Source organism: Hakea prostrata, chromosome 9 (assembly GCF_041222555.1).
Source record: "Hakea prostrata isolate BN-2017 chromosome 9, UWA_Hpros_2, whole genome shotgun sequence".
NCBI lineage: Eukaryota > Viridiplantae > Streptophyta > Magnoliopsida > Proteales > Proteaceae > Hakea > Hakea prostrata.
In genome coordinates, this window is record NC_142608.1 from 4,784,255 (window position 1) to 4,806,096 (window position 21,842).

General features: G+C 38.2%; 1 protein-coding gene across 1 annotated transcript; it reads right to left on the bottom strand.

Moving 5' to 3' along the window:
- Positions 1 to 159: 159 nt before the first annotated feature.
- On the bottom strand, positions 160 to 21,793 carry LOC149004188 (Helicase protein with RING/U-box domain-containing protein). Its single transcript, XM_089167925.1, has 16 exons — positions 21,614 to 21,793; positions 21,378 to 21,464; positions 20,243 to 21,282; positions 19,838 to 19,960; positions 19,656 to 19,729; positions 19,404 to 19,467; positions 19,087 to 19,242; positions 18,900 to 18,985; positions 8,626 to 8,695; positions 8,177 to 8,302; positions 7,833 to 8,057; positions 2,059 to 2,163; positions 1,823 to 1,975; positions 1,005 to 1,093; positions 842 to 922; positions 160 to 744 (listed from the first exon to the last, which is right to left on the bottom strand). The coding sequence occupies exons 1-16, from the start codon at positions 21,648 to 21,650 to the stop codon at positions 672 to 674; spliced, it is 2,589 nt and encodes an 862-aa protein (XP_089024051.1). The 5' UTR covers positions 21,651 to 21,793; the 3' UTR covers positions 160 to 671.
- Between the last annotated feature and the right edge of the window lie 49 nt (positions 21,794 to 21,842).

Below are 21,842 nucleotides of genomic sequence, written 5' to 3' on the forward strand. Positions count from 1 at the left end.
TTGAACAAATTTAATCAGGTCATTAGAGTAATGCTACATCATACTGACATCCTGAAGTATACTGCGAATGAACACCAGCCAAGTTCAGCTTCTGTTAATCGAGTTCCCAATTGTAACAATGACTTCAAGACTTTGCCCGTGGCAGCAAATTCCCTTCGGTATACCTCGTCGTTGAGAAAATTCAAATTATCTGAATATGCCAAGTCAGCTGTGATCAATTCCAATACCAAATCTTACCACAGAAACAAAAAAAAATCCCAATTCCGAATGTTTCATTGAACCAGAAATGACATCAGATTGAGTGGTTCAGAGCAGCATTGGCTGAAGCTGCTTGTAATTCCAACTGATCAGCATCAGTTGACCCATACTTAATTTCTTGGTTGGCATATCTTCTGGTTATCTGATTGATCCAGACAGGCTCTGATCTGAAAAATGATTCTATTATTTTAAGCCTTAATTATGAAGGATAAAAGGAGGCGACCATTTATACATGTACTCATCTTAAAATAATGGATTACATCAAAATGCACCACCAAAAAGTGCCCGACTTGCACAGTTTAAAAGTTTAATAACACAACATTGCCATATATAAACTGAAAAGCAAGATCTACTATTTCAGTATTCACATATATGCATGAAGCCAACTCTCGCTTGAGATGCTATTCAGCATCTTATTTATTAAACAAAAATCTCAAGTCGGCCTCCGTTAGTTTTCCAAGTGCCTCTGAAGAACCACCGATGGTCCTAAGAAAAAAGAAAAAGTATGGCAAGATTAATTTCGCATACTGAGCATTCTCATCCAAAGTGATAGCAGTTCATACGCTTGATAAATTGGACTTACCCTTCAAACACCAATTCCTTCTTCTCCTGCAGCTTCAGAATCCTCTCTTCAATTGTGTCTTCTATAATGAAACGTATGACTCTGAAAAAAATAAATCCATAATAAGATCCAAGAATAGATTAATGCAGGATATGGTGAGAAACAAGCAGGAGAAGAAAAACACCTGATTGGTTTATACTGTCCAATTCGGTGGATTCGATCTTGTGCCTGACGCTCAACAGCTGGATTCCACCAGGGGTCCATTAGGAAAACCTGAACCATCCTCAATAAGAAACTGATATATAAGAATCAAGTGGATCCTTCAAATCATAAGTACAAATATCACTAGTTATACAGTATTGTCATAATGCAGCTGTTGCAACAAAAACTGGCTTGCACCCATACAAGTGCAGAAAATAAAATGAAAAGGAAAAGTCAAAAATGGAGGACCCAGAGGAACAGTTAAGGAAGGATTGCTTTGACCAACAATTCAGAGAGTGCCAGTTGGGAGAATTTTAAATGAAGTGACTGCAAAGATCCATGCACTCATCAACCACTTATCATGTTTCCTGTGATGATTCAAAGAAGATGCTGTTCAAATGTTTACATTTAGTTGATTATGTAGCATATCAGTAAATCCTATTTGTATGTCCGTTATCTAACTCCCTGAACATGTACTATATCCATGATGGCAGCAAGATACCACGCACAACTTTAACTCCCCTTCTTAAACCAATTATTCTACATGGAAAACAACCCACCACAAAGTTAGCGATGTTCAGAAAACAGATGAAATGTCTTATGAAGCCAACAACCATATATAAAAATATCTACATGATTCCGTGAGAAAGATTCTGCTTTTACATGTCTGGAAATAAATGGAGTCTAAATATGAGACCAAACTTTTCTATTCAAATGGGCCACATATTTGGAGCATTTCTACAAGCACAAACTACAAAGCCAATCAAACTAAAATAACCATCAAGTGAAAAGGTCACTTACATTAGATGCTACTGTCAGATTGAGGGCGACACCACCAGCTTTTAAGCTCATAAGGAAAATCCTGCATTCTGGATCATCAATGAATTTCCTTATCGCAGAATCTCTTGCTTCCATTGTCATGCTTCCAACTAACTGAACGCAATTTACTCCAGACTGCCAAAAGGTCCAAACTTAGACAAGGGGTCACTTTCTAGGTGTTGTCAGGAATATATGATATCATGCAGTTTTTACATTACCTTCTTGAGAGAGTAGTTTATCAAATCCAAAAATGATGTAAACTGGCTGAAAACAATCCCTTTTGCAGAACCATCTCTTTCAAGCATGTCTCTGATTTCTTCCCTCTTTACAGTTCCAAATCCAATCATCACATAGAAAATAATGACATCAAATGAAAGTAAATATAAAAAAATAGTATGCAAACTTGAGGAAACATGAAAGGGTGAACTTTAGTTGACAAACAGAACCTAAGATCCAATCATGGTAGAAGATCCTAGCGAGATCTCATTTTGTTCCTGGTTTAATGGCCTAAGTCCTTGCAATAACACACATCCCATACAGATGAGAAACTAGGCCAAATGGTATTATGTATATATACAATTCTTTGACCAAAAGCCAACAAATATCACTGGGCTTGACAGAACTTGCATCACTGGTTTGAAAACCCCCTCAAACTTGTACTTTTCACTGCTTTTGTTGGGAAAATCACATAAATTTGAACACTAAAGATTGAAGGTTAGGGACTGCTGATTAAAGCTTTAAGAATAAAGGAGTTGCATATATTCCAGAAATCAGTGTTATGTGAAAAACTGTTTCTCATTACCTCAAGGATGGATGGGATAAACCATTAGGTAAGTCTTCACTTGTAATTGTTTAAGCTGTCTCTTTCTAAGTTTCTAACTTCTGCAGATTAAAATGTGAAGCAGCAGCAGCAGCCAAAACACTGCAAATCTGAACAGTGTCACAGTCCATGTTGCATGGTTGGCGAAGATCCTGTGGGCCACAATATCAGATTGCATGGAGGTTTTATGCATGGCAGATTTAAGGGTCACTTTAGTTTCTATTTGAATAGTTATTTGTCTCTCTCTTAGAAACTTTGAAATGTCAGTTTCTTTTACTTAGTTACTTCCTATTTTGTGAATTGCTTGTAACTTGTAATCTGAGTCTTAGTCCTTAGAGGAGAGTTGCTAATTTATGGTTTCTATTTTGGAGCTCAATCCTTGAGCATTATAATCTGCCCACAGTACATAGAGGCAACCTACAGTTTATAGATCCATGAATGCTGCTTTTATGCAAAAATTCTTGTCCCGGATGAAAGGCTAACAGAGCCAGGCTGGTGAGGCACTGAAATCCTGTCAATCTATTTCTCTTTATTTTCTATCTTCTTCCTTCTCCATTACCTTGTTTTCCAGTCAAATTACGCTTGCTGTTGCCTTGAGACATCAACTGTGCCGTGCTGCTGTATCTGTTAAGAACCAGAACACATCTCCAACACCAATCTAATAACAGATAATGCCTTCTACAAGCCCATGGCTGCATCCTTTTTCTATTTCTCTGCTATCAAGATTGTGTAGCCTTAGATTGAAGAGGTTCAGCTAATGGCCAACAACAAGATCTCTCAAAAAATAAACTCAAATGGCTATGGTAATATTGGGGTTCAATATTAAACAGTGAGTGAAAGTTAAAAGACTGCTTGTGGGATAGGGATGGATAAGATGTTTGTCACTTGGAATGGGGATCTTTATTAGTTTAGGTGGGTTAAGTTGGTTAGGGTTTTGAGAATGGATGTCTTGGTTTAGGGTGATCTATTTTGATCAAGATTTGAAGGGTGTTGGGAATAATGTAATAAAAGATTGTTTCAAGTGTGAAACAAATCAAAAGTAGATTTATTGAAAAAAAGTTAGGGTTCAAGTTCAAGTTCAAGATTTTGTGATAGTCTGTTGGGATGCACATGAACATTGGTTGTAGTGGTTGGGGCTCTAACTTGGACTGATTAAGAGGGTAGGTCCATAGGTGTAAGATGTATGTGGTCCCAATCTTCGTGGATTCTAATGGTTAGATTGGGGTGCTGGGCATATTTAGGTTGAGTAAAGGTTTTCTTGGTGAATCTGAAAATTCAAGAGGGCACCACCTGCTGCCGGGGGTGGGGTGTGTGTGTAATACTGATAAGCCCCTGATATCAAGAGTCTATATTCGACAAGGAAAGCACTCCCAAGGAAACGATTGACAGTTTGAAGAGTGAAGAGAGTCCTGTCGTTTTCAGCGTGTGTGGTGAATCGATCCCCACCAAAGAGGTATGCGAGAGTTCCGTCTCAAGTACCGGCTCCATATCGTCGTCATTGATCACTCCTTCCGCTGCTGCAACTTCTGGACTATCATCGTCGTGGAGTAACAGCAACCTTAGTTGCTTCAGAGGGCATCGATGGCCTTTGGAGTATGGGCCGTCACACCTGAAACATACCCCTTTGTCCATTTTATCTTTGATTTCTTCCTGGGATAACCAACGTGAGCATCTTAAGCTCCCCGTCGCAGCTGTAGTTGCAGGTCGAGATTGTGAAGAGGAAGACGCGGGTTCACTTCTTTGGTTTGGCCGAACCGAACCGTTAAAGCTTTGGTTCATTCCGGTTCCCTGAACCAAACTGGTTCCTTTAATATTGGTGTTGGGTGGGCTGAAGTTAATAAAACGTGAGGTTAAATTTTGGGCCGATTGAGTGGGCTGGGCCAAAAAAGGTTTCTTATTTTTCCCCACTCCATTTTTGTCCTCCACGGCTTGGGCTAGGTCCATTATTTGGCCCAAATTGGTGAGGCCAAATAATCGAACTTCGGCCCTTACTTCTTCATTTAAACCAGCAAAAAACACCCCCTTCAACCATTCTCCATCTACCGCTCCGGCTGCCGCTGCTAATTTCTCAAACCCTTCTCTATATGCTGCAAACGTTCCACTTTGCTTGTGATTAATCAATGCTTCTTGGGGAGTCTTCAGTTGTGCTGAGTTAAATCGATAGATCATCGATTCTTTCAGGTTTTTCCATGATGACAATGGCTGCTACAGTTCTCGGAAGCGTATCCATCCTAGTGTTGCACCTTCAAAACAAAGAGTTGCAATTCTAAGTTTCTCTTCGTCGCTGAGTTTGTACAAATCAAAGTACCTTTCAGCCCATGCGATCCATCCCATCGGATCTTCCCCCATGAAAATTGGCATCTCAAGATGTCTAGGAAGGAAGTCTCTCGGTTTCTCTGGTTCGATCGTACGCTTGCTGTAATCTGGAACTCCATCGGTTCTAGTCGCCTCCGGCATTAAGGTATGCATCTCTGCTGATTTTCCTTGCGATAGCATGAACCTTAATTCATCTCTGAACTCGTCATTGGCCTTTTCTCCTTTCTCCATGTTTTGTGCTAGGAGTCCCACTTGACCTTGAATCTCTTTCACGATACTTTCCAATTCCTCTACCCTCTGCTCCATTCGACTCTTGACCATTCCCCTGGAATCAATGGCTCTGATACCAATTTGTTAGGTACCTGAATGAGGCTATACTTAACAAGGTGGAATAACTCAAGAAGAAAAAAGGGACTTTGAATAAAAGTTGAATAAGAAACAATACATACTACTAGCAGTAGGTGATTCCTACGGCTACCCAAGAGCAATGGCTCTCACATAAACTTCTCTATCTCCTCCCTCTCTACTCATCTTCCCCCCCCCCTATTTATAGCAATTACATTCCTACCGAATTAATTAACAAAATCAGCCTACTTCGAGTAGGACTCTTCAAAAGTAACCTAACTGTAATGTAACTCTAACCTAGATGTATTATCACTCACTCTAACCTGAATGTATTATGACTCTCGACTCTCCAAATCTAATTCTAATAACCTTAACGCAGAAGGACTCTTCATGCTTCAAATCTGCCAGTCGCTAAATGCAATAGGACTCTGCTGAAAACGACAGGACTCTCTTCACTCTTCAAACTGTCAATCGTTTCCTTGGGAGTGCTTTCCTTGTCGAATATAGACTCTTGATATCAGGGGCTTATTAGAGGAGCTCAGGACGCTCACGTTGGTTATCCCAGGAAGAAATCAAAGATAAAATGGACAAAGGGGTGTGTTTCAGGTGTGACGGCCCATACTTCAAAGGCCATTGATGCCCTCTGAAGCAACTAAGGTTGCTGTTACTCCACGACGATGATAGTCCAGAAGTTGCAGCAGTGGAAGGAGTGATCAATGATGACAATATGGAGCCAGTGCTTGAGATAGAACTCTCGCATACCTCTTTGGTGGGGATCGATTCACCACACACGCTGAAAACGACAGGACTCTCTTCACTCTTCAAACTGTCAATCGTTTCCTTGGGAGTGCTTTCCTTGTCGAATATAGACTCTTGATATCAGGGGCTTATCAAATACCTTTAGTGTTTTAGGGTCTCTAATGGTCCAATGTGGCTGCAACTTGGATTGAGAGTGGGGATAAAATATACAGGTTGTGGGTTGATTCTATAAGGATTCTAATGGTGAAAGTTGACAGCAGATAGGGTTTACAAAATGAAAAGAAGAAAAAGGGAAACAAAGGGTTTGATCTCTTTATCAATACTTCAGAAGCAACTTGTAGGGCAGATTTGATGTAGACTGATACCAGAGTAAAAGAAGAAACTAGGTTTCTAAACACCACCTAAGACTTCCTCCTAGACTTTGAACCACCAATGAAATCGGGATGTTAAACACCAGCAGGAGCTTCCCATGCAAGAGAAGAAGACAACATAGAGTTTGCACAAGCGAAAATACTAATAACCTGATCTATCATTCCTCCCAAGGAGATAATAATTGGTTTAATTAGCCTTACAAACTAAAGTTCTATTCACACTTGAAATGGACTAATTCTAATTGAAAGAAGAAAATAAGTCCTAATAGCTAACTAAAATACAAAAAGACCTATCTTTCCATAAATGATTCACTAGTTCAAATTAAATCATGTGACTTTTTAAGTGGTCACATGATCATTAAAAAATTTAACTAGTTAACCTTTTTGGTACGAAACTTCTATGTCCATATTTTATGTCCAATAAGTTGGCCAATTACAATGTTAACCCTTGGAAGGAAAGCCCAACTCATCGATATATCAAGCCTAGGTTGACTCCAAGGGAAAGTAGCAATTTAGGTGCTGGATCTGCATCATTAGGACTCACTGTCAAATCCTAATTAAGATTACAAGTCCAAAATAAGACTTAAATAAAAGACTAAGCTAAAAAAAGACATTAAAAACTAAACATTCCTAACTAATAACCCCATGTACTAACAAGACCCCACTTGATAGGCTTATAAATTAGGTTCATTTCATCAATAAACCCATAAATAAGAAGCCTATAACTAAAGAACATAACCATGGACCAAATAAAGTCTCCCAAATCCCAATTCACTCTTGGGGAATAGATGATATCAGCTTTTAGAATTCTCAAGGTGGACTGTAGTTTAGCCACTGATGGCTCAGTTGAAGTACCTCACGAAACATGGCCTTTCACATCCTTATTTAGTCTCTCATTCTGCTGGAGGACTAGAAAAAGGGGGAACTGTTACAGGTTGACGTATTGGGTTTTCCCACTTGTGAAAAGATCTTTGCTTCAGATCTTGATGTACCTAAATTTTAGTTCTAAGCTTTGCAGCATCTCCAATGCATTATGGCTCTCATCTTGTACCCTACTATTTATTCTTCATATGTAATCGTCATCCAGCAAAAATTGTTGAGGTTAAGGCACCATACGAAAAATGTCCCACTAGACTCTGTTTGTACAGAAGTTATCGGCTCAGAGTTAGCCTTTGATGTAATTGTCACTCGATTAAGAAATATTTGCTTTGTCAATTAAAACAGGCAAGCAGGACAGGAAAATAATAGTAAATAATAGTAAATAATAATAATAATAATAATAATAATAATAATAATAATAATAATAATAATAATAATAATAATAATAATAATAATAATAATAATAATAATAATAATAATAATGTTATCAGAAAGTTCATACCAAAGCTTCAATTTTTGTGCTAGTCTGAAAATCTTCAATACAAATCCTGTTCAGAATACTTGAACGTCTAAACCCCATTGTTTTAGTATTCTGATCCCCTCGATTCAACTTTGATGTAAAGTCAACGGTCAGTGATTTTGCACATAAGGGGCATGATGCTTCTTCCTGCGATGAAGAGAAATCTACCAGACACGCCTTACAAAACACATGCTGACAAGAGGTGACCTGAAACATTCAGCAGACTAGGATGATGATGAAAAAGAAGAAGACTAGAATGCAATTATCATACCTAAGGAAAATTGATGCCTTCTGACACTTAAAAGGTTTTAACAGAGTGAACTCACCACTGAATCTTCTGCTGTCTCATGACAAATGCCACATACTTTTTCAGCATCATCAGGATTACTAGTACTACCATTCTTTAGCATTGCAGCTTGGGAATAGACCACCAGGTATGGATGATCAACCGCCTATGGGATTTCATAAATCAAACACATGCACTTACAGTAAGATATTGCACTTGGAGTATTTAAGGCTGATTCCACATCACATCATGAGTACATAATACAGGGGGGGAGGGGATAAGGTCCAAACAATAAAAAAAAAATCTTAAAATGAATTAAGTTTGACTACCCAATTGGCCAACTTTTTCTTGTTTTACAAACACAAAACAATATCTAAGTGAAAATCTATCCAGAATTATATTACAGATTGAGTGTACACCTAATGTGCCCAAAAAAAAGAAAGAAAAAAAAAGAAGTTAAGTCAGACTTTTACAGGATTAGTCATCCACCTGTCGTAATCTTGTAAGGAGGTCAAATATATGTGCATAATTATTCAACAGAGTTCCAGCTTCAACATATCTGTGAAGGTAAGAGTGAATTGTTAGCGGGGAAAAAACTGGGAAGTGGTAAGACATAATGCAAGAATTAATCATATAATGCTGAGAGACTAATAAGGCAGCATAACAGTAAAAGGCAGTCAATCAGAAGCTTCATCTTCGAACTTCAAGTCTTCTTTATTATAAGATTTCCAATTCTTTTTCTTTTGAGGTTAAGTTCTGGGGGGTTGGGGGGTGGGCCTTTGGGGTAAGGAGAGGATGGTCAGCTATTCTTTATAGCCTGCCTGCTTGATTTATAAATAGAACAAAGAAATGATTGGGTGAATCTATATGGTTAGGGAAAGATAAGATGAGTACTAAGCAAACTTCTAAGTCTCCAATTGGCTCAAAAGCTGTGAGCATGGTTCTAAATCTTGCTGATTTCCCAAATTTCGACCAAAACCTGGTATTTTCTAGGCCAAACTTGATATATCACGGGCAGTTGAAAGTTGAAACCCGTCAAAACTATTCAAACTGGTCGACACTACTAATATATAAATATATCACGGGCAGGTAACAAAACGACTAGTCGAAACAACTTCTGTTAAGGCCTAGAAGAATTCTGTCTACTGTAGTCAATTTTCCATCGGTGCTGGCTTACTTGGTTTCCCAGATCAAGTAATATGATGTTCTTCTGTAAGAACATCTAATTCCAACTGATGCTCTTTCACAGACATCAAATCAATGTCTCAAAATCATCATGGAATGATTCTCTATTAAGATGCACCTTGTATTTGCTGCTTGCCAGGTCTACATGTTTTTTAATTTTGAATTTCCCAAGCCTGAAACTCTGATTGACATGTCTTTAGTTCAGGCTGAAATTTTATATAAACCATGTTATGCTTTAATATATGGATATTTAAATGATGTTTTCAGAGTTTGAACTAGGAAATATAAAGCATGGAAAGGTGGAGAACATCTGAACGTGTGATAATGTTTAAAATGCTTAGCATTTTGTAGATATCTCATGTCTCACCTCCTTCTTCTTCTCTCTCTCTCTCTCTCTCTCTCTCTCTCTCTCTCTCTCTCTCTCTCTCTCTCTCTCTCTCTCTAATACAGAAGCATCTAGCAAGCTTGCCTTCCTTTACTTTTACTTAATTTAGTAACTTCTGACAGGGTCTAAAATGATTCTTTTTGGACCAGGTCTCCAATCAAACTTAAACCACCCCAACTTAATCAGTTGGCTTATTAAAAACATGTTTGGTCTGGTAGTTGGGTAAGCCCATTATTTTGAGCCTCTTGATTATGAAGACTTATCCATATGTAGTTCAGGTAACTGGTAGCAAATTTTCATTAATATGTCTCCCAACAAACTCTCACAGAAAATATAACCACTCCCATTTTTATATTCATTCTATTGTTAGATCCCCCTAATCATGAGACCTGCATGGCTGCCTCAAGGTTTATGGCCCCCATTAGCCAAATGTCTTGTTTTTGATGAAGGAACCTACCATTGGATAATGGATAGATCTCACTTAATAGATTACGAAAATTATTTGGGTTTTGTTAAGTCTATATTTGCTTCATGCAATTCCTTTTACTGTGCTTTGACAATATAACTTAGGGTTCAGTTTCCTTGTTCAGGACATTCTGAAATCTCACATTTTTACTTTTCAGATGCAGGAAGAATCTAGTGATGCAACTATTGAAAAAAGCTGTTTGATCATGTAAAATGATTGAAACTAGAACTCCCCTGTTTCCTTTGAAGTTGCAGATTATGTTGGTTTCTGTCTTATTGCAATTTTAATTGGCAACTCTATTATGGATCTTTAGCTCAATTGGTAGAGCACTTGAAACAGGAGCACATTTCAAGGGGACGGTAATTCAAACCCACCAATATTCTTTTGATCCACTTCATAAAGATCAATAATGTGTACCTCGTATAGGGCCTCTTTTTTTTTGGTTGTTGGTTACAAAACATTTTCGTGTCCTAGGTAACCATAAATAATTTCAGCACCTAGAAAGAATAATAGCAAAAATGCACAAAAATAGGAAAAACAGTTTCTTACTTAGAAAAAGGGTAACATAATAGAAACATTACCATCAAATCTCTATGTTCCTGTTTCTTGCATTTTTGGAACAAAAAAGGCAGAAATCATGTATGTGCAATCCGGTCTGTTCCCTTTATAAAAAAATAAATAAAAAATAAAACTCTTGAAAAGGTGGATGGGCATTCTTGTATTTTTGACATCCAACATAACATCTTATTTTGAAACCCTAAAAATTCAAAAATTTATTCCTTGTTTATTCTTTTATTATTATTATTTTTTTATAACAGAAATGTTTTTTTCCCCTACGTAACCATACATGATTTCAGCACCCAGAAAAGTGAGAAACAGTGAAAGTGCATAGAAACAGTAAAAACTGTTTCTTACCTAAAAATAAAGAAATGGAAGAGCAACGTTACCATACAACCCCTTAATGGTAGAGTTCTTTCCATACGTAAGTTTTACTAAGCTTATTTTGGGGGATCTGATTTCAGTCATAGATTATTACTGGGACTCTTTTATTTTATTTACATGCAAAGTTGTAAACTATGCATGAATTGGACAGAGTTGATTTCTGAAAATGGATTTAACTGTTGGAAGTATGATTGAGGTTTCCTAATTGGAGTAGACTCCTCTTTTAGTTATATCTTTTGTTTTTTTATATTCTTTATATTTATATTGGTTTCATATTTTGTGTTAGACTAGGTTTCCTAATATCTAGGATGGGTTTTTTCATTCTATTTGCTTTGTATTTCCTTATCCTACCCAAAGTAGGATTTACTCAAATTGTAACTATAAATACCCCCATTGGGGCCTATGAATGAAGAATATCTTCTGAGCAATAATTTCTTCAAATTCCAACATGGCATCAGAGCCTAATTTTGAATAAGGAAAAGAGAGGGAACTAGAGGAATCAAATGTCTCTCTTTTCCCTCATGTTGCCGCTGCCGTTGCCACTCCATCACTACCGCTGCTCCTACTCCACAATCACCATCCCAACCTGACTTCTTACCACCGCCATCTTCAAACTTGCAAGAAACCAGAACTTCCACCACCTGTAGCTCCTTCAACCTCCTGCGACTTCTTCTACTTTTGCCACCTGCAACTTTTTTCTACCAACAAATGTACCTGCAATTCACCTTTTTCTTCTTACCAGCTGACCCACCAATCCACTTTTTTCAGCCATCGCTAGACCTGAAACTGTCATCGCATATCCATCCGCCATCGCTCACAATTCCAGCATCATCGCAAGGTCCCTGCAAGTCATCCTTTCCGCCTTCGTTTCTCTCTTTCTAAACCTCCAATAAGAACAGAGAAAACTGAACTGATGAACCCATCGACCCAACCCAACCTGAACCTTTAAGTCCTATGAAATTCTCTGTTTTCCCTTATAAGCTCTTCTATTAACCTGAAATAACACATTAGCCCCTCAAATTCTATTTTTTCCCTTTCAGGAAGTCATTTTGTAAATTCGAATATCTCTAGGGGGCTTTATTGAGAATTTAAATATTAACAAGGATTTTATTGTGAATTTCCATATTCCATGGGTCTAATTTTGAATCCCATATTTCAAGGGTCTAATTGTGATTTCCTATATTTATATGGGTCTTTTTGTGAATTTCCATATATTCAAGGGTCTATCTGTGTTTCTCATATATTCAGGGGTCTCTTTCGTAAATTAAAAAAATTTCATAAGGAAAAAAAAAATGAGAGAGTGTTAGTTGGACTTGTCAGATTTTGTCCTTTTCTCTAGATTTATTCTAATCATTTTCATGCTACTTTCATCTTATCATTACAATTTATTCCTTTCCAAGTTTACCCATTGGCTTGAATTTTGTCTTCTAAGAATTCTCCTTATTACATTCGGGCCATTATCTTACCTTGGTGGACCATGGCCCATATTATTTAGGGATTTCCTTTGTCATTGTTTTACCCACGTGTAAAGCTACACTTGAGGGGAGATTGAAGATTTCTACAATTCAATGGTTACTTCAAGAATATTGTCTACACTTTTTCAAGTCATTGTTCGAATGCGTTTCTTTTAAGACTTCCTTGTGTAGAATTTGATCTTTGTCACTTTTAGACTTTTTTGTGCAGAATTTAATCTCTGTTACCTTCGAAAATTTGTCTCTTGCCTTGGCAATCTTCCACTTTGGAGATCTAACATTGCTATGGATCTAGCTTTTTTGACATGTGTAGAACCTGATCTCTGTGGAGATTTGCCCCTTACCTTGACATCTTCCACTTTGGAGATCTAACCTTGCTGAAGATTTGGCATTTGACCTATGCAGAACTTAACATTTATTATCTTTGGAGATTGTAACTTATCTTGACAAATTTTCCTTTAGAGATCTAACATTGCAATAAACCTAAAGTTTCACTTTTCCTGTTGTACCTTAGCAGTTGTTACCCCAAAAATATTTTTTTTTCCTTAGATTTGAGTAGAAATTTGGTCTTCTCACCATTTGAAGATTCTACCTTTTTCTTGGGCGTTCTTCATTGTAGACCTAAAGTTCTGGTAGAAATGAAGACAAAGCAAGTGGAAGTCTATAAGGCAAACGTAATTTATAAGCTATTAATGAAGTTTGAAGATCAAGTTGCAGATGTTTTACCTAGACAGGTGTTTTATACTATTTTGGCCAAGTTGGACATGTATGATATCTATGCCTCAACTTGAGGGGGAGTGTAGGAAGTATGATTGAGGTTTCCTAATTGGAGTAGACTCCTCTTTTAGTTATATCTTTCTTATATTCTTTACATTAGTTTCATATTTTTTTATTAGACTAGGTTTCCTAATATCTAGGATTGGTTTTTCTATTCTATTTACTTTGTATTTCTTTATCCTACTCAAAGTAGGATTTACTCATATTGTAACTATAAATACCAATTGGGGCCTATGAATGAAGAATACCTTATGAGCAATAATTTCTTCAAATTCCAAAAGTTACCAATGTTGATTGTGTGCTCTCTTGTCCTTCCTGTCTTTCAACTCCTTCTCACTAAAACCTTCTTGTCTCTCCATCATTATTATCCATAACATTTCTTCCTTGTAATTGTACTTGCAGTGAGTTGGTTTTTTGGGGAAATATTTTTGAACACCATTTCTACAATTTCATTCAGCTACAATTTGAAAAACCTTTCCCAAATACTTCATACTAAGTTTGATGTACTCCTAGTTTGGAAGGGATCAACTAGGAGCTAGTTAACCAAGATTTTTAATGAATAGGTAGGCTCAAATAGGCCGAAGTTAGGGATTCCCTAGGATATTTGAGAAATAAGGGGTTGAGATGCTTTGATGGATTTTTGAAGGCTTTAAGAATTCCACTTCGTCATTTGGATTCTTTGTGGCAGAGAATATTGAGTATCAATTTGAAGGTGATGGCAAGAGATCGTTTGGATGTTGTTAGCCAGGAATTGGTTAGTTTGTCAAGAAATTTGGGAGATGGATGTGAAACTTGTTTTTGGGATGGATTAGGAGTTGAGTTAAACTTACATGGGAGAAAATCCTTGTACATAAAAACCTAAGTAAATATTGAATCTCGATATTGAGTTTCAACCAAAAAAAGGTCTTAGAAGTCGAAAGAAAAGCTTCAATTAGAAGCTCCCAAGCACTTTCCCACCACAAAGTGTCAATCGATTCCACGTCAATCACACCATAGGGTTAAACAATAAATTGAGCTCTCACTACGAGAAGAAGGCAGCAGCAGTTTTCAAAAGCAAATTAGCATTCAATACTTGCTACTACAACCTTAAATCGAAGACCAAAAATTAGATTCATACAATGAAAAGCAAAAGCCTAACCCAATCCTTAGTCTATAGGGAAATCAAACTGAAAAACAAAGTCCAATTCCAGTAAGCATTTAAAAGAAAACTACTTGAAATGGAATATCCAGCAAAAACACCTAATTCATATGCAACCGCACCATCCCTTTTTTAGATCTGTAAAAGTAGCCTATAACATTAAATTCAAAGGATCAAAGGACCCACATACATGGTTCAAGAATACGCCCTCGCTAGGGATCTCGCCCCTTCAAAACTAAGACCTCGACTGAGTTGGAGAGATCTCAGTTGGGATATGGTCTTTTTTTGGGCCAACTCGATGGCCCATCTCAGTGGGTTTAAGGGTCCAGGTTGGGCTCAAACTTGATAGTTAGCCTAATTTACGCCTTCAGAATACATTGGTGGCCTTGGATTTGTCAAAAAACAACCCTAAGCATAAGTTCTAAGTCAACTCTAAGTGTGAATTGAAATGCTGTAGGATTGGGGAATGCAAGGTTATACTACATGTAACATAGAACCTTTAAGGCATATAAATGAAAAGCAAGTGTATAAATACATCAAAAAACTTAAATGTCATTAGAATTCCATCCATATGAATATCACAATCTTAACTCTCAAGAATAGAATAACAAAATTATACAACCATTAGAAGTTCTATATAAGTCATAACTCATAAGTTCATAAGACAAGCATAGAATGATTGATCTTCCTTTGGTGTTGTAGATGTGCTAAAAGTAGTTGCAAGTGAAAATCCAGCTGAAATCCGCAAAAAATGGGGCAAAAATTAAGAGTTCTGACAAAATCTGGCGAGATCTAGGGATCGATATGGTGAGATCTCGAGCGAGTGGTGCGAATCTCGTGCTTTATCTTGTTTCACCCTTCATCTCGTCTCGCCATCTGAAAAAAGTGAGATATCTCGCAAGATCTCAAACCATGCCCACATATACTAAACCCAACCCTAGACTTGCTCTTAATAAAACAAGCCTTTTAGGTAATGAACCTGCATCAGAGTTTAAATCTAAACTCATTAGAATCTGAGTTATTTACCTACAACACAATTTGGGTTTATTCTTATTGCTATATTTTATTTCCGGTTGTTCCCCTTTATTTCTTGATTGCTATTCTGAGTAATTTATTAGTGAATAGGACCTCGAGTTGTGATCTTACCCTTCAAAACTCAGACAATCTGAACTCTCTAGAGGGATATTTCCTTCCTTCAAATTTGACATTAGGTCGACAGGTCGAAGGTTGAAGACGACATCTTCTCCTTTCACACTATCAGGTTATAAATCAGATTTTCCAAAATATTATTCCCTAACCCTTTATTCCCTTTGTCTTTATTTTAATTCCAGAATTATCCTCCCAACTACAAGTTCACTTCCACACAAGTATAGTTCCTTTTCTCTTGTTTGTTTGAATTTCATTTATTTAATAATCTAGCACTAAATTGGCCTATTTTCCTTGAGATCGACTTAAGGTTGGAAGATATAGGTATTGGGCCTTTTTTAAATACATTTATGTGGTCATTGGCCCAATATAGATGCCAGCCCCACTAGGGTGAGGGCTAAAACCCAGAATCCAATAAGAAATCAGCAAGCAATTAGGGTTTTCAAACCCCTTGGTTAGGAATTTCGGGCTGTTTAAGGGTTTGCAGGGTGGCATATTAGGCTTGGCTAGGGTTTAGAGGCTTAGGGTGAATGAAATGCAAACATGAACCTTGTTGTTTTTTGGTATTCCAGAACTCTAGGGTTTTGGGAATTTAGGGATTCAATTTTCTAGGGTTTCCAGGGGTAGTTAGGGCTAGGGTTAGGGTTGAGTGCTAGATGCAAGGTGGGGGTTTTGATTCTAGGAGGGGAAGGGCCTTGGTGGAGTGGATTAAGAAAAACGGGATTTAGGGTTTTGAGTGAAGAAGAAGAGTCCCATAGGGAGGGATTTAGGGCTGCAATGGGGATACGTGATGTGGACCAAGGATCTAAGGTTTAGTGATTGATTCAATCCCTAAATCTATTCACCCTCAGGATCTTATTTCCAGTGGACTAGCAGTAAATCTAGGGTTTGAACACCCTACAGTTTAGGTGTAGGGCTGATGGGAATGGTTCTAGGGCTTGGGAATAGGGCCTATAGGGGGTCGGGTAAGGCTTAGGGTCTAGGGTTTATTGAATTCCAGATCTGAACCTTGTTGTAATTTAAAATTCAGAACTGAACTCCAAGTCTAATCTAAGGTTTTTTTTTAAAAAAAAAAATAGGGTTTTCTTATTTTTAGGGTTTCTAGGGGGTGGCTAGGGTTAGGGTTAAGGTCGAAGGTAAAGAAGGGGTTGGGGATGATAATTCTAAAAGGAAATAGGATTTGGGTTAAGGGTTCGAAAGATCTAAGTAAGAGAAGGCTAGGGTTTCTCGGGTTTTGAATTTAGGGCAACAACGGAATTAGGGTTTAGACTAGGGATCAGTTGGTCCCATTGGGCTGAAATTGAGAGTGAAGGTAACTAGGGTTGGGGGGATGAGGCTCCCAAAGTTTGGGACAGATCTACAGTTAGATTTACGTAGATCTGACCTTGAATTTTAGGTCTGAGAATACGTCCAAAAATTCTAGAAAAATTCCAGAAAATAACAAAGGATATGGGGCTCGTGGTTTAGGGGAAGAAAAGGGATTTAGTCTTCCTAGGGTTAAAGGAGGGGGGGGGATTCAAATGCTATGGGAGGAGAGGCTGAAGAGGTTTCCTAAAGGAAATGGGATTGGGAGAACTAGGGTTTGGGGATGGGAAGGTGCTGCCGCAAGCTAGGAGAAAGGGGAAAGAAGGGGCAGCAAAGGTGAGAAGAAGAAGGGAGAGGGTAGGGCTGGGGGTGGGATTCTTGTACTTGTAGAAGAAGATGGGGCTTGGAGAACATTCAAATCTGCAGAATTTGTAAACACAAAGCAGCCACAAGTTTATCCTCCCAGGGAAAACCCAGACTCTACACTTCTTGCACGTTCAGTCTCAAATTTTGTAATTCATCAAATCTGATTTTTACAAGTTAGAAAGGCTTTACTTACAGATGTATATGAAAGAACTCACACTAGGACTCAATCTTGGAAGGTGATTCCAATTAGGACTCTACTTGGACAAAGACTCACATTCAAATAAGGCCTCTATCATAACTTATCCTAGGAGGATCCAAATTGCAAAATAAAAGTCAATATGGACTCCGTTGTAAGAAGTGGACTGTAACTAGGGGAATCCCTTACTAACTGGGAATCCTAACCTAAGTGGGACTCTTTAATAACTTGTCCCAAATTCAACCAAATTCTAAAACAAAAGTATATTTGGGAGCCTACTAGCATATTGAATCCAATAAAAGGAAGCCTTCTCTAATTAGGGCTCCTAATTAGACTAGGACTCTTTCATAACGAAAATCAAGAGTTATAACAAGAAGCTTAAGAAAGGGCTTTTAGGTAACCAAAAACATAGCAATGCGTACAATGGGGAAGGAACCAATTGAATCGCATTGGTTGCACAAAGTCCAAACACAAAACCTCCTTCGTTTTAATGGAAACATAGAGGAGGCGGAGAAGTGGCAAATAATCAACACAAAACCTTGCATATGAGTCTCTCCAAGCGTAAGGTATGGGCATTTGATTGGACAACGGTCCCCAAAAGTGTTGATTTGGTAAAGACACTCCTTGTTCCAATATTCCAGGGGCAGGCCTGTGACATTGATCGAAAGAGGGAAGGAAGAAAAACTGATCTTTTGTAACTCATTGGATGGCTCCCATTGGCATAGAAAAATAGGCTTGTCACCGATTTGCCATGGTGCTCCATCAAGGACAGCTTCTTTAGCAACCAAGGACGGGAACTTGAAGAGGAACAAGCCACTGTTAAGGAGTTAAGTATCCAAACCATGGACTTTCCATTGCTTGGAGGTGAGTTCTTTACCACACTGAAAGGGAGGTTGCTACCACGGAATTGTCCAATGAGGGCATGGTTCCAAAGGCAGATACTTGGTCAAGAGCAATAGCAGGGCAGAGAGCTCAAGAAGAAGAGCCAGTAGAGGTTGGAGGGATGAAATGAAGGCCAAGTTCAGGGGGTGGTGGTGGGGTGGGAGGAGGAGGGATGACTACGTTTTGGGAGCAGAGGGAGAGAGGGGGGTTCAGTATTCTAGGGTAGGGGTGGGGGAGGCCGACAGAGGGTCCATACGAGCTCACAATCGGTTCCCCTTACTTCATCTCAGCTTCCAAGGATTGAAGCTGGTTTTCCTATTTTCTTCTTGTTTGTGTAGATCATATATAAAACTTAAGGCACACAACACTAAAAGACACACAAAAGTTTTGTTTAGAAAGATTGAAATTATGAAGTCCAAAATAAAAAAGAATACTCACAAATTAGGAAGAACCTCCTATTTATAACTTGAAATAAAGAATTGAAGAACGAGTAAAATACGCACGTATTAAACTGCAGCTGACTTTCGTTATACAGTGAGTTGTAATAATCTTCTTCTTTAATATCAAAAGAATCCCGTCTCAAGTGAACCTACATAAACAGGACCATTACAGAGGCTTTGAAAAGACAGTTATCAAAATTTTAGATATCAAGAAAGATCCTTAGAATGATCCTACAACTGTGATACTTACAATTGTCGGAGGAAGGGCAAGATCCGCAGCCCGGCCTTTCTTTGTTCGTCTTAGCACTATGCTTTTCAAAAGCTTATGTTTCAGTAAAATCATGGCTCTGGTTCGGCTCCTACCTTCATCAAGATCTCCCAATGCTTGTATAGGTTTGGAAATATACTTAAATGGAAAAGATGTATAGTCAAACCTTAGGCCACGTAAGAGCAAACGTGGGGGGAAAAAAATTACTTTATGTAAAACTCACTTTATTACATAAAGCAAAAATTACTTTATGTAAAAGAAAAGAACAGTTGAACAGAATGACCATACATAAAACTCACTTTATTCCACCAGCAAAAATGCCGCATAGATTTATGAACACAGCTTTTACACTCTGATGTGGAACTGTATGAGGAAGCATTCAAAAGATTAGATATTAGTAACTAGTAGTCAATTCAGCAAAATAAGAAAGCTAAGGGAACTGCAAAAGCTACGGAGAGGGAAAATGTAAATTCAGTATGCAATAGAAGTACAACTTGATTAAACCAAGACCATAAGCAGTTAACAATCATAAAGAATCACAAATATTCTACCTGTAATCAAGAGATTTGCAATCACAATCTCTACAGAAGTAATATGAGTATGGTGTTATTTGTAAAAAACGGACCTGTACAGCCGAACCAAGTCAAGAAAGTTAAAGATAACGTAAGAGATGACTACCCAAAAGTAATACAACATAATAGATGACTACCCAATGAATATATTTGACATGTACCAGTGAATAAAGTTCTCCAACACGATTCTGAAGTGGAGTGCCACTCAAAGCCCATTTATATGAAGACTCTAAAGCAAAAACAGCTTTTGCAGTACTGCTGCGTCTATCTTTGATATAATGAGCCTACAGACAAATTAAATGTGAATCTTCAATGATCAAACCAAAATTTCAAGGCCATGAGCAAGGATGGGAACTGCAGACTCAATGAACAAAAGAACCAGGCAAAGGCATAGCCTTACTTAAAATAATGATAACATGGGAACGGACAACATAAACACATGATTCATTATTTCATTTTGGCCTACCATCAATGGATTTCACAAAGCACCAAATTTTGAGAAGGCCCATAATGCAGGACCCTCTAAAGAGATCTTCCTAATATAAAGGTGGGATCAAGGAACTTACTTCATCCAAAATAATGCGCTCCCACTTCACACAGTGCAACACTGATTTCTTACCAGTCCCTTCTATATTTTCCCAACCTTGATCAGTTGCACTACTAAGACTAAGACTAAGACTGGAGGATTTCATTTTTGGCTGGGAGAGCTTGAGACCACTCTCCCTTCTCTTTTTCACTTGCTTAGACTGCTTATCTGTTTTAACAGCATCAGGCCCACAAAAATATTTTAAGTGAATAGACATCTTGCTGGAATGAAACCACTTTCCACAGAACACACAATTGATCTTTGGTGGCATCACATTCTTCCTGTACTCTGCCTCAACAATGGAATATGTGGTCAATACAAAATCATATCCAGCAAACTCATCAGAACTCTTCTTTCTATTGGCCCCATGATATACCAATACCCTGGTACTCCCTGCAGGTGTGAACCGATCGATCTCATTGACCCACTGCCTAACAGCAACCACTGGACAAATAACAAGGGTGCTTTTAGCTTCAGGAAGTGCTGTTGATGTACTAGATGAAGGAGAGGGATCACCATTCCTCAAGGTTGATCCCCGAATTGCTCGTTTGGCAAGAACAAGTGCAATGGCTTGTATTGTTTTGCCCATTCCCATCTCGTCTGCAAGGATTCCTCCTCTTATGGAGGATTCCTCTTGTTTCAAAGCCCAGGCAAGCCATTCTTTTTGGTACCTAAGAAGAGGCATAAGCAAATCCTGAGGTGCCTCTGCAATCTCTGCCATTTCTTCATCTATAATATCCATATCAGCATCTTTTGCTTCATTTGCATCAATCCAACTTTCATTCTCTTCCTCCAAAACCTCCCACATCAATATTGGCCCATCTTTTGCCTTTTCACTTCTCCCTCTTTTCTTTTTTGGTCGAGGAGCGCGAACAATTCTATCTGCCACACGGGGGATAACCGGTTCAACTTCATCGCTTACTATTTCCATTAGAAATCTTGAATAGTCAGGATCGACTCCTTCAGTAATTTCTAGCACATTGTCTCTATTCTCCTCCCCTTCCCATGAAGAATCTACATCTGCATATCAAAAACCGTTGCAAAGACAATCAACTCACAGACTTCCTTCACGATAACGAAATCATAGTGACCCAAATACAATATAAAATAAATACCTTCTTCATCGCTATCTCTCACATCTGAATCCGAAAGTACGACAAAATCTTCGTCGTCTGAGAAATCATCGGACGGACGCTTCTTGCCTGAGCAGAGAATCGTTTTACTGAATTACTGATAATCGACTTAAAAAGAAGCATAAAGATTAAAAAAAAAATGCAGAGAAAGAAAGAGCCAAAAAATAGAAACGATTCTCCGAAGAATGGAAGAACAGATAAGCTTTGAAAAAATTTACGTTCGCTGTCGTGGGCTCGTCGGGGCCGTAGATTCATCGGTGTGGGTAGATAGAGCGATCAACTCACTATGCAGCGATCGTACTTCCTTTAGGAGAAACGATGGGCTTCAACACAATTTGAGAGAGAAAAGGAAGAGAACTGCAGTATAGCCTTCACTGCAGCTTCACTGATCAAGGACAACGGCACGGCGGGAAAAAAGAACAAAGAAAAAGACTCCGAGTTATATAC

Coding starts and splice junctions, on each gene's coding strand:
- LOC149004188 (XM_089167925.1), bottom strand. CDS start 21,650: ATGAATCTACGGCCCCGACGAGCCCACGACAGCGAAC. Junction 19,468..19,655: donor TGCAAATCTCTTGATTACAG/GTAGAATATTTG, acceptor TTCCTCATACAG/TTCCACATCAGAGTGTAAAA. Junction 8,303..8,625: donor TCCTTACAAGATTACGACAG/GTGGATGACTAA, acceptor GAAATCCCATAG/GCGGTTGATCATCCATACCT.